General features: G+C 44.8%; 1 protein-coding gene across 2 annotated transcripts in view; it reads right to left on the bottom strand.

The window, feature by feature from the left end:
* Positions 1–644: 644 nt before the first annotated feature.
* Positions 645–12,757, bottom strand: part of TNFAIP1 (TNF alpha induced protein 1) — a 35,154-nt gene continuing 23,041 nt past the window's right edge. For both annotated transcript variants that reach the window (XM_058164258.1, XM_058164259.1), the window contains exons 6-7: positions 12,027–12,222; positions 645–1,300 (exon numbers count right to left, since the gene is read on the bottom strand). In XM_058164258.1, the coding sequence (XP_058020241.1) occupies positions 1,079–1,300; positions 12,027–12,222 (418 nt within the window). In that variant the 3' untranslated portion in view covers positions 645–1,078. The remainder of the gene's footprint in view (positions 1,301–12,026; positions 12,223–12,757) is intronic.

Here is a 12,757-nt window from a genome sequence, read left to right as displayed (position 1 = left end):
AGCTGTATCTCGGCACCGGGGAGTAACGTTTCACAAACTATATCGCAGTGTGGCGGGAAATGTAAGCTGCCCTGAGTCTTCAGAGAAGGGCGGGGTATAAATGCGATTATTAAAAAAAAAAGGAATAGAAATGGAATAGGAATGGGAATGGGAATAGGAATAGAATAGAATTTTTTTATTGGCCCAGTATGATTGGACACACAAGGAATTTGTATTTGTGCATAAGCTCTCAGTGTACATAAAAGATATAAGAGATAACTCATGATCATAGCCATCAAAAATACATCCATCATCATCAAACTAGGTAAACATCATCAGTGCTAGTAACTAGCATTGATGATGTTACCTAGTTTGGATAATGAAATGTCTGCAAGAAAACAACCAAGCTCAGCGAGAACCAAGGGCTCAATTGTGGTTGTAAGTAGAGGACTACCGGTTCAAGATGCGCGCCGGGTATATCCCTTCCCTGCAAATTTCTCCGCAAACGCATCAGTAAGAATCAGGAACTAGAACAGAGGTTTTTTTTTTTCTTCCAAGGATGAAGTTGATTTCCAGTTATTCCCAGCAACATAGAGCCCCAAGGATTCTAGCCGAGGTGGCATCAGAAGTTCTTAGTTATGGCAAAAAAATTTTTTTTTTAAAAAAAAATCACATTCTGCTAAAGGAGGAAAAAAAACCAAAAACCAGTCACGGCTACCCAGGTTTTCTCTGGGAAAGGGGACCAGGGGGCTACAAAACTGTAGTGTTTCATCGTCTCAATATAGCGTTTTAAGTGTGATTCTTTGGTCTCAGCATCTGGATTTTTGTTTTTAAGGTCTTCAAGGAAGTGTCTCGAGGCAGAGAAGGACCCCATCAAATTCCACACAAAACAGCCAAGGGATGGTTTCAAACTCACAAGGTTGCCTCCCAGCTGTATCTCGGCACCGGGGAGTAACGTTTCACAAACTATATCGCAGTGTGGCGGGAAATGTAAGCTGCCCTCCTGGAAGATTTGGGCCCATCAGGGGATCCCGGTGCCGAAGCCACGTGCCCTCCCCGCAGATGGAAGGAGAGGCTCTGAGTGCCCCCCCCCGGAGCCCTAATGGCCTATCGGCCGGTCATCGTAGGTGCTGTATCGCTTGACGTGAATGCGCCTGACTCGGTCGCGCGGCTCGTAGTTGCCGTCCTCATCTTCTCCACGGGAGGCCTGGCTCCGATTTTGGCTCGTGGCCTCCAGCAGGGAATTGTCAGGCACCCGGGGAGTCTCGTATAACAGGATGTTAAGCGTTTCCTCGTAGATGCGGGCCTCAGGGAATTCGACCTGGAGAAGGAAGAAGATGATGATGATGCAGCTTTTGGAAATTGGAGCAGTGGTTTCGTTCTGCCTCCCTCACATATACTTGTAACCCTGAGATCTCAGAAGAATCAGGGGCCTGAAAGCTACCGGGGTCGTATTATCGTATGTGGCGGACATGTGTAGAAGCAAAAAAGTATTGGGCAAAAATCCGTATGTGGTTGGAGCATATTGATCTAAAACCTGAACTATTCCTGTCGGGGATTTTACTGTAAACTTATAGTTAAGAAAATGTATATTTGATTATTCATGTAATAACTGCAGCTAGAATTGTATTTGCTCAATACACTTTGGAAAAGTGAAGAGAAGAGAAGAGAAGGGTCTCTTGTGGCTCAACAGACTAATGCAGTCTGTTATTAACACAGCTGCCTGCAATTACTGCAGGTTCAAGTCCCACCAGGCCCAAGGTTGACTCAGCCTTCCATCCTTTATAAGGTAGGTAAAATGAGGACCCAGATTGTTGGGGGCAATAAGTTGACTTTGTATATAAATATACAAATAGGATGAAGATTATTGCTAACATAGTGTAAGCTGCCCTGAGTCTTCGGAGAAGGGCGGGGTATAAATGCGAATTAAAAAAAAAACCCCTCAGATGAAAATGTGATTAAGAAAACATTAGAATGTGCAGAAATGAATAGATTAACGCTTGCAATTAAAGGAAAGGAAGAACCTGATTACTATAATATATGGGAGTATCAATGGTTAGAGAATAAATATGAAAGCCATGTATAATAAAGTTAAATAAGTTAAGAAGAGAAATGTTACAACAATAGGTATGTTAAGTATTAGTATTAATAGATATAAATAATGAATATGGTGGTAAGTTTTAACTGTTACGACGCAAAAAATTTGTACTCAGACGACACACAGTTTAATGAAAGATGTATTAAATCTGTATTAAAAGAAAATAAAACTTAAAAAAAAATCCTCCCACAGTGGCCACTTGTCAGGTGGAAGAAACCAGGCCCCAGGATAGGGTTCAAAAGTACAGGTAGTCCTCGACTTGTGACTACAGTTGAGTCCAACATTTCTGTTGTTAAGGGAGACATTTGTTAAGTGAGTTTTGACCCATTTTACGACCTTTCTTGCCACAGTCGTTAAGTGAACCATTGCAGTTGTTAAGTTACTAACCCAATGATTAAATGAATCTGGCTACCCCATTGACTTTGCTTGTCAGAAGGTCGCAAAAAGTGATCACATGACCCTGGGAGACTGCGAAGGTCATAAATATGAACCAGTTGCCAAGCATCCGAATTTTGGTCATGTGATTGTGGGGATGCTGCAAAGGTTGTAACTTTGAAAAACGGTCATAAGTCAATTTTTTCAGTGCTGCTGTAGCTGAACAGTCACTAAACAAAATATTGTAAGTGGAGGACTACTTGTACAAGTTTATTTCATGCTACCTATACATAAGAATCTGAACTCCTAACTGTCAAGGCAAACTGGTCCTAGATTAAAGTCAATGGAATTCATAGGGGGCTGGACTTTTGTGGGAATGTAGGGATTCCAAACTGATGACACATTTGACCCCACCCTCAGGCTCAGCCTGGTCATCTCCTACATCACCAGAGATATTTGGGGGAATATATGCACAGATAACTTCCAGTATTGCCCTTTAATTAAGGATGGGGAGGGGGGGAAAAATTAAATACAGGTAGTCCTTGACTTACAACCATTTGTTTAGTGACTGTCCAAAGTTAAAATGGCACTGAAAGAAGTGACTTATAACCATTTTTCCCACTTATGACTATACCATCCCTATGGTCACATAATCAAAATTCAGCCACTTGACAACTGACTCGTATTTATGACGGCTACAGTGTCCCAGGGTCATGTAATCGCTTTTGCGATCTTCCAACAAGCAAAGTCCATGGGGAATCCAGATTCACTTAACAACTTTATTGATTCGCTTAACAACTGTGGCAGGAGAGTCGTAATATGGGGGAAATCTCAATAACTTTCTTGCTTAGCTACAGAAATTTTGGTCTCATCTGCAGTCGTAAGTCACCTGTATATCCTCAAGATGGCATCTGTGACCTGTTTCTTTTTATGCATGTAGAATGTCAGCCGCTGGATTCCAAACCGAGACCCACAGGAGGCTGATCAAAGACAAGAGCAGCTGGAGCACTCGGATATTTTTCCTAACATCTGGCCTCCCAGAACCCTCCCACTGTAGTGGAATTGTGAGTGATCTTGGGGGAAATGGGGAAGAACTGCTACTTAGGAAACAATCAGAAAAGAGAGGCAGGGTGTCAGCCTCCACTCCAATCTTCATATAGCTTTGAATGATTATATCAGTAGATAGAATGTAAAATGTTTATTTCTGTATTATAAACTGTTAAGGAAATGAGATGTATCATGCCTCTGTCCAGGGTGAGGGAAAGGAGCCTATTATGTGTGTTGGCTGACATAACAGGGGGGAGGGATGATTAACTACTGAGTGTTATCAGCGCGCGCTTTTCTAACCGACACTTCATTCCTAAGTTGACTGACATCCAGAGACCTGTGGAAGAAGATTACCACGAGGGGCCGTGAAGGAGTTGGCATTGGACCAGACCAGCCTGACCTCCTGGAGGAGGAGGGACAATTGGGGGGATATGATATGTTAGCCATATTTTGTCTCAGTTCCAGCTTTGCTTGGCTGCTATCAAGACTGTAAAAGTAAAAGTACTTGTTTTCATTCCAAATGAAGTCAAGGTGAATTCTTTCCTATTTATAGTCGGAGGTAGCCTGACATTAAGCTGGAACTCACATCATGTCTACCAACCAGGATTGCAATCGCAATACCGAGGGGGGAGAAAACCCAAATGTGATGGAAGGCCTGCTGCCGGCTGAGCTGGGGGAGGCGTCCGGAGGAATTTCTGCTGACACTTTCGACCCTGAGCTGGAAGATTGCAGAGCTCGGTGGGCAGAGCAACTAAAACTGGAAGAGGAAGGGTGGAAACCAAGCACCGAAAAGCTTCCCTCTGGAGTAACTAAAAGGAAAAAGAAAAAAGGAAAAGAAAAACTTTCGGAAACAGAACAAGAGATAAGGGACAAGCTCCAGTTGGAGGAAGCCTTACGTCTGTTCCGTGAAGTGAAAGTGAGGCAAGCAGCTCGCCAAAGGTATGAATCCCCTATTCGGTCCTCCAGGTGGGAGGGAGAAGAGGAGGAAGAGAATACAAAGGGGCCAGCTAAGGGTGACTTCCAGGGTGGTGAGATTTCTGAAGAGCCAGGGCTGGAAACTCTCTCCCCAGAGGAGGCTGAATTGGATGAGGGCCGGGCGCCACCTGCTGACCAAGCAAGGCCACGCAGGAAGGAAAAAGCCAAAATTCCCCATATCAGAGAAATTTGATGGAAATGAAGGAGTTGGGACTGTTCCTGGCAAAGTGAATGACCACATGATAGACTGGGGAAGCTTATTGGTCACAGGCAGCACAAGTGAGAGCTGTGACTCATAATTTGACCGGAAGAGCAGCTGCGTGGTATGTGTCGTTACATACAAACCACTCCCCCTTACTGCAAAACTACGAGCATTTTATGACTGCACTGAGGAGGAGGTTTGAGGACCCCCTGGCAGAGCAAAAGGCCAAAGGTCGGATGAAAACCATCAGGCAAGGGAGGAGGCGGTGGCTGATTATAACCAGGAGTTCAGTGATTTAGTTCCCTTGATGAGAGGGTGGTCGGAGGTGACCCTTGTAGACATTTTCAAAGATGGTCTGAATGGAGATCTCTATGAACTGTGTCGAGCACGAGCCTCTCCAACTACGCTGTATGGCTGGTACACCCTGGCAGCAGAGATGGAAATCGAGTTAGTGAAGGACCGCGGCAGAAGACAGCGCATTGGAGGGCCATCCCTTGGCCGTTTTCCAGAAGGAACTTATAGGGACGTCCCTAGATTGGAGGGAGGAAGACCACGTTCGTCTGCGTGCTACAGATGTGGAAAAGAAGGCCACCGAGCAGCCGACTGTAGGGTTAAGTTGATGCCAAGCGCGACCTCTGGTGGTGAAATGGAACCAGTGAAGCCAGCGGCTAAGGCGCGTAAACCAGCAAAAGTGGGGGAGGCCGTTGCCAAGAAGGGCACGCTTATCAAGGAGGAGGGCGAAGTGTCGACCGATACTGACAATACAGTGGGGGAGGGCGTTGCCAAGAAGGGCACGCCCATCAAGGAGGATGGCGAAGTGTCGACCGATACTGATGACAGCAAAACCACATCAGAGTCCGATGAAGACCTTCTGGTGAGTTGGGCACGGGGCCCTTTGGACATTCCAGTTAATCTACACGTACCCTCTTCGGGTAATAAGGGGGAACTGCTAGCACTACTCGATTCTGGATGCACTAGATGTATGGTCAGTCCCGAACTAGTAGAAAAAATGGAACTAAGGTTGAGAACCTTAAGTAGGCCCATAGCGTTTGCACAGTTAGATGGCTCTGTGGCAGGGGGAGGGCCCGCCCATTTCGTAACGGAACCCATAGAAATGATAATAGGAGACCACCGCGAAATTCTGAACTTCATAGTAGCCCCAGGAATGGACCAACCCCTGTTGTTAGGCTTGTCATGGTTGCGGAAATGGAACCCCCATATTAACTGGAGAACGGGAGTCCCTCGTTTCCGTTCCAAAACCTTAAAAGGGAAAAGGAAACCCAAGAAGGACCTACCGTGACCTTGCACCAGGATAAGTTAGGGGCAATGATTGAACGGATAGACGGGGAAGAGAGAATACCCAAGGAATACTGGGACTTGCGAGAAGTCTTTAGTGAGAAAGCATCAGACGTACTTCCTCCCCATAGGCCTATTGACTGTGCCATAGACATCCTTCCGGGGGTAAAGCTTCCAAAGCCAAAAGCTTATCCCATGACCCAAAAGGAATTGGGAGAACTACGTAAATTCATAGACAAAAACCTAGAGCGGGGCTTTATCCAACCGGCTAGGCCTCGTGTGGCGGCGCCAGTGATGTTCCGGGAAAAGAAAGATGGCTCCTTTCGTCTTATAGTTGACTATAGGAACCTAAACGCAGTGTGCGCCGAAAACATATATGCCACTCATGAAAGATATGTTAGCACATTTAGCGAAGGGAAAATTCTTCACCAAACTGGACCTGCGAAGCCTACTACAGAGTTCGTATAAAGAGGGGATGAATGGAAAACCGCTTTCAACTGTCCACTAGGATGTTTCAGTTTGAGTACTGCCATTTGGACTGCAGGCGGCGCCGCAGTTTTATGCAACTAATAAATGAAATACTCCATCAGCATTTATTCAAAGGGGTTCTTGTCTACCTTGACGACATACTTATCTATACAGAAACAATGGAAGAACATATTAAACTAGTAAGAGCTGTACTCAAAAAGTTATTATCTGCAGAACTATATTGCAAGCTATCCAAATGTGATTTCCATCAAACCAAAATAGACTACTTAGGGTATCACATTTCGGCTGATGGGTTAGAAATGGATCCAGAAAAAGTGAAAGCTGTCTTGGAATGGGCCCCCACGCACATAAACAACTCCAAAGTTTTTGGGATTAGCAAATTTCTATCGTCAATTCATCCCCTCCTTTGCTCAAATTGCTTTACCAATAACTAACCTCTTAAAAACTAAAGGAGACACGAAACCCAAACCATCATTACCCCTCGAATGGACAATGGAATGTCAGGCAGCATTTGAAAAATTGAAACGACTTTTTGCCGCTGAACCTATTTTAAAGCACCCTGACATGGATGTTCCTTGTGTAATACAAGCTGATGCAAGTGATGTAGCAGTCGGAGCCGTCCTGCTCCAAAACAATGCTGATGGTAATTTACAACCCTGTGCTTTCACTTCTCGAAAATTGACTGAAACTGAAAGACGATGGGCTATTTGGGAAAAGGAAGCATTTGCAGTTCATTGGGCTCTACGCACATGGAGACAATTCTTAGAAGGTTCAAATCATCCTTTTGAAGTTTGGACTGATCACAAAAATCTAGAAGCTCTAAAGACTCCTAGAAAACTTTCACCTAAACAAGCCCGCTGGGCTCAATATTTTAACCGCTTTAATTTTACTTTACATTATATTCCTGGGGGAAAAAACTTCTTAGCAGATGCTCTCTCACGTTTACCCCAATACAATTGCACTCGCTCCGAGGTAGTTCAACCAATACTTCCCGTACAACAGTTGGCGGCCTCAGCAATAACTAGAAGCCACTCCAAAGCTGACCCCTCACTCCCAGATGAACTAACCAAGTCGTTTAAAGAAGCTTTAAACACCGATGACTGGTACTTAACCCATTCCCATGAATGCACACTCCGTGATGGACTAGCTTGGATTGGAACAAAACTATATGTTCCTCTATCACTCAGAGAAACCATCCTACAACGATGCCATGATGCCAAAATGGCAGGGCATTTTGGATTTGTGAAAACTTTGCATCTTCTTAAAAGACAGTTTTGGTGGCCAAGTCTTAAAAAAGACATTCAAGCATATGTAGCAAGTTGCCCTATTTGTGCATCATCCAAAAGGCCTCCAGGAAAACCTCCTGGACTACTTCAAACTGTAGCCAGACCAGGAACCCCATGGAAAGAAATATCCATGGATTTCATAGTGGAATTACCTGAAAGTTCAGGCAATACTGTTATATGGGTTGTGACTGACCTTTTCTCCAAACAGGTCCATTTTATTCCATGTTCAAAATACCCTCCTCAAAGACTCTAGCAAAGTTGTTTGTACAACACATTTATAGACTTCACGGAGTTCCTGATCGCATCATTTCAGATCGAGGAGTTCAATTCACTTCTCAATTTTGGAAAGAATTTTACGACTCATTGGCTCCGCCAAGGATTAAGCTCCTCCCATCATCCTCAAACTAATGGAAGCTGTGAGCGTTCGAACTCTGTACTAGAACAATATCTGCGATGTTATGTTAACTACCAGCAAGACAATTGGTCTGATCTCTTACCTTTTGCTGAAGTTGCCTACAACAACTCAATTCATAGTAGCACAGGATTTACTCCTTTAAAATAGCTTCAGGTCAAGATTTTGTTCCTATCTCGAACTCCCAAAGGAAGAAACTACTGTTTCCTCTTTGTCAGAATGGATAGATCAAATACAAAGCACATGGAAAATGACTAAAGCGATCGACGACGCTCACCGTGCGCATAAAAACAAGCAGATAAAAAGGTCCCTGAGAATAAATATCAAGTGGGCGATAAGGTTTATCTTTCCACCAAATATCTTCAAACCACTCAGAAATCTAAGAAACTTGGACCCAAATATGTGGGACCTTTCCCCATAGTAAAAATCATCAACCCCGTGACGGTACAACTAGATTTACCAAAAACACTTAGAAGAATCCACCCCGTTTTCCATGTCAGTTTGCTGAAACCTGAACACACGTCTACTTTCCGTCCTAACCGTACACCCCCTCCTATACCAATTCTCATAGAGGGAGAACAACACTTTGAAATAAAAGAAATTTTAGATTCAAGAAAACATAGAAATAAAATTCAATATCTTATTTCCTGGAAACATTTCCCGTTATCCCAAGCTGAATGGGTGAACAAAGAAGATGTTCGTGCATCGGAAAAGATAGCACAATTCTATAAAAAATATCCTGACAAACCCTAACTTCTCTTTTTTCTTTCTAGGACTGACGTCCTTGTTGCAGGAGGGCTGAATGTCAGCCTCCACTCCAATCTTCATATAGCTTTGAATGATTATATCAGTAGATAGAATGTAAAATGTTTATTTCTGTATTATAAACTGTTAAGGAAATGAGATGTATCATGCCTCTGTCCAGGGTGAGGGAAAGGAGCCTATTATGTGTGTCGGCTGACATAACAGGGGGGAGGGATGATTAACTACTGAGTGTTATCAGCGCGCGCTTTTCTAACCGACACTTCATTCCTAAGTTGACTGACATCCAGAGACCTGTGGAAGAAGATTACCACGAGGGGCCGTGAAGGAGTTGGCATTGGACCAGACCAGCCTGACCTCCTGGAGGAGGAGGGACAAGTGGGGGGATATGATATGTTAGCCATATTTTGTCTCAGTTCCAGCTTTGCTTGGCTGCTATCAAGACTGTAAAAGTAAAAGTACTTGTTTTCATTCCAAATGAAGTCAAGGTGAATTCTTTCCTATTTATAGTCGGAGGTAGCCTGACACAGGGGCTTAAAGGCAGAGGCCAAAACTTAAGGGAGGATGCACCCTAATGGATCCAGCAGTTACAAGTGGCAGTGGGCAGTTTCTGCCTTCAGAATTGCAAGTTTCTGTTAATGTACCGTGTTTTCCCGAAAATAAGACATCCCCTGATATTAAGGCCAACTGGGCTTTTGAGCACTTGTACTAAAATAACTCCCCCCCCCCGAAAATAAGCCCTCCCTGAAAATATTTAAACGCATGTGCAGTCGGTCCCCACCATTTCCTCTGGTTAGGATTAGGGAGACAGTGCTAGAAATCAGGTAAGATGGTAAGAGGAGCCCCATCTTGCTTCCTGCACCCCAAAATTATAAGACCTCCCCAAAAATAAGGCCAAGCGCTTATTTTGGGGTTCAAAAAATATAAGACAGGATCTTATTTTTAGGGAAACTTGGTAAGGTAAAAGTAAAGATTCCCCTCACACATATGTGCTGGTCGTTCCCGACTCTAGGGGGTGGTGCTCATATCTCCATTTCAAAGCCGAAGAGCCAGCGCTGTCCGAAGATGTCTCTGTGGTCATGTGGCTGGCATGACTAAATGCCAAAGGCGCATGGAACATTGTAACCTTCCCACCAAAGGTGGTCCCTATTTTTCTACTTGCCTTTTTTACGTGCTTCCGAACTACTAGATTGGCAGAAGCAGGGACAAGTAACGGAAGCTCACCCCGTTATGCGACACTAGGGATTCGAACCGCTGAACTGCCGACCTTTCGATCAACAAGCTTAGCGTCTTAGCCACTGAGCCACCGTGTCCCTCAATAGCTTTACAGTAAAGTAGAATTGCTTCATCTAGTCCCGTTTCCTGTCTCATTTACCTGGAGGGCTGGTATGCACCCAGCAAATAGAGCGAACAGCAGAGCAACAACATTCTATTAGGGCTACTTGCCAAGGAAAGGAATGAATTTCTTGATGTGTAACAGCCTGCTTTAAGAAGCAGCTCTGACCAATGTTCCCTTTATTGCAAGCAACATCTGATTTCCAGCTCTTGTGTGACATGCCTGTTTGTGCAAGAAATCTTGAGCCTCTGACTTCTGAACTGGCCGACAATTTGGGCGACCTGAACTTTGGACCGACTGTTTTCCTTGCTCCTACTTGAAAGCAACTCCTTCAGGTAAGCATCTGAGACTCTGTTTTAGTTTGCATGCTACTATATTTTGGCCTTGAATAAACCGAGAGATACCATAGCAACTGTCTGTGTGAGTCAGAAATGGAAAACAGGACGCTGACTCCGATATCTGGATTTAAGATCTGCTCTCTGCAATTTAAGGGGGACGCGGTGGCTCAGTGGCCAAGACGCTGAGCTTGTTGATCAGGTGGTCAGCAGTTCAGTGGTTCGAATCCCTAGCGCCGCATAACGGGGTGAGCTCCCGTTACTTGTCCCAGCTTCTGCCAACGTAGTAGTTCGAAAGCACGGGAAAAAATGCAAGTAGAAAAATAGGGACTACCGCTGGTGGGAAGGTAACAGCGTTCCATGCATCGTCCACTCCAAGGAAAGTTACATTTCCTATTGGATTCCCATCCAACGGAGTCAAGCAAAAGGCTAGCTGACTGCCAAACATCCCACCACCGTCTCCATTCCAGAGAACGCCTTTCAGCATCCTGACCCATCCCTCCTCTGACATGGATGTTGGAGCAGTAAAAAAATACTGAAACATTGAAATACTGGCTCGGGTAGATTTTTGTCCTAAGTTTTAATAATCAGTGATTTCATTTTCAGCTCCACCACTCCAAAATGGCTATTTCAACCTGCCTGCCGTGGTAGCCATTTCACGAAGGGGCAGCAGCCGTTTTGACAGCAAGCAGTACAGGTATAATCCTTGTCTTACAACCATTCGTTTAGTGACTGTTTTGAGGTTGCAACGGCACTGAAAATAGTGATTTATAACCGTTAAGCAGTTCACTTCCTGCAGGAAGAAAGGTCGTAATACGGGGCAAATTCATTTAAGAAATGTCTCGCTTAGCAAAGAACTTTTGGGACTCAATTGTGTCATAAGCCAAGGACTAAGTGCACAAGGGTGTGGTTTTTTTGCCATACTAAATACAGCAGCCCATGACATCAAGTCACTTAATGAGAGGGAGAGAGAGAGAGAGGGGGGGGGGAGGGAGAGGGAGAGGGAGGGAGAGAGAGAGAGAGAGAGAGAGAGAGAGATGTGGAGCCTGGGCCGCCTGTCAGCCCTCAGATGGAGAGTCAACAGCCCCCAGGTCTGGAGGTGGCTGATGAGGAAGAGGAACAGTTGGGTCCAGTGCCTGACGCACGGAAGGCAGAGGAGAGGAGAGCAGTGGAAATCTATGGGCCGATCCTTGGGACAGAAGAGCCATCGCTGCTAATGAAGCCCCACCTTAGGTCTGAGGATAAAAAGCAGGGGGCGGAGATGAATACATGTGGCAGACAACTATTCATCTCCCTGCCGCCTGGACTTGGTAGCCTGCGGTGAGAGAGAAACTTTTTGCCAGGGCTGCTGGCGCTCCTAATAAAGGAATCATTGATTTAACTTCAGAGGGTTCGTCGTGTATGGGGAGCTGGGTCAGAACAACCGCCAATTACCTTCGTTTGCTTCTTTTCCGTGGCGTAAACGATGGAGGTGCAACAGACTTCGGCCAGCTTCCGCCCCTGGCCAAAGAAACTCCAGCAGCAGATCTCGTCCCCAATGACGTCCTTGATGAAGAGAACCCTCCTGTTGAACCGGAGCGAGAGCTTGTCGAAGAGTTCAATGTTCTTCAGGAGATTGTCATCCGAGGTGCTGGAGGGGGGGGGGGGAAAGCAGAACTGGCTTTATTTATTAAATTTGTACACCATTCAACTCGCCATCGAAAGCGATTCTAGGCAATTGGGAGGCTGGAAGGATTCCGTATCTCCGTTCTCTTCCAGCGCCAAAAACGTTGTGTTGAGGGATGTGTGGCTCGTCCCTAGCTCCAGCGGCTCTCTTGTGCAAGCAGAGGGGTCTGGAGATAACAAGTAGGGCTTGACTTCCGACCCGAATTGAGCCCAAAATCTGCGAATTTGTGTCCAAACACCAGTTAATCCTTAGCTCTGATCTCTCATCTCTTATTTACCTTAAACAGCAGTAGCTTCATTTTTACTGCTGCTACTATAATTAATATCACTTTACCTTGTAAAAGGTAGATAAGATGCAGATAAGGCTATTAAATGTTAGTCGGTGGCAAAATAATCTTGACTGCCGTTTTGAAAGCTTGAATATATCTTAAAGCATCTAGGATTTATGCCTAGGATTAATTTTCCAAGCTCTGATTGGAGACTCTTGAGTACAATTAATT

The sequence above is a fragment of the Ahaetulla prasina genome, chromosome 1, assembly GCF_028640845.1.
Source record: "Ahaetulla prasina isolate Xishuangbanna chromosome 1, ASM2864084v1, whole genome shotgun sequence".
Lineage (NCBI taxonomy): Eukaryota > Metazoa > Chordata > Lepidosauria > Squamata > Colubridae > Ahaetulla > Ahaetulla prasina.
Note: the sequence above shows the minus strand (reverse complement) of the source record. Positions and strands in the feature narration are given on the sequence as shown.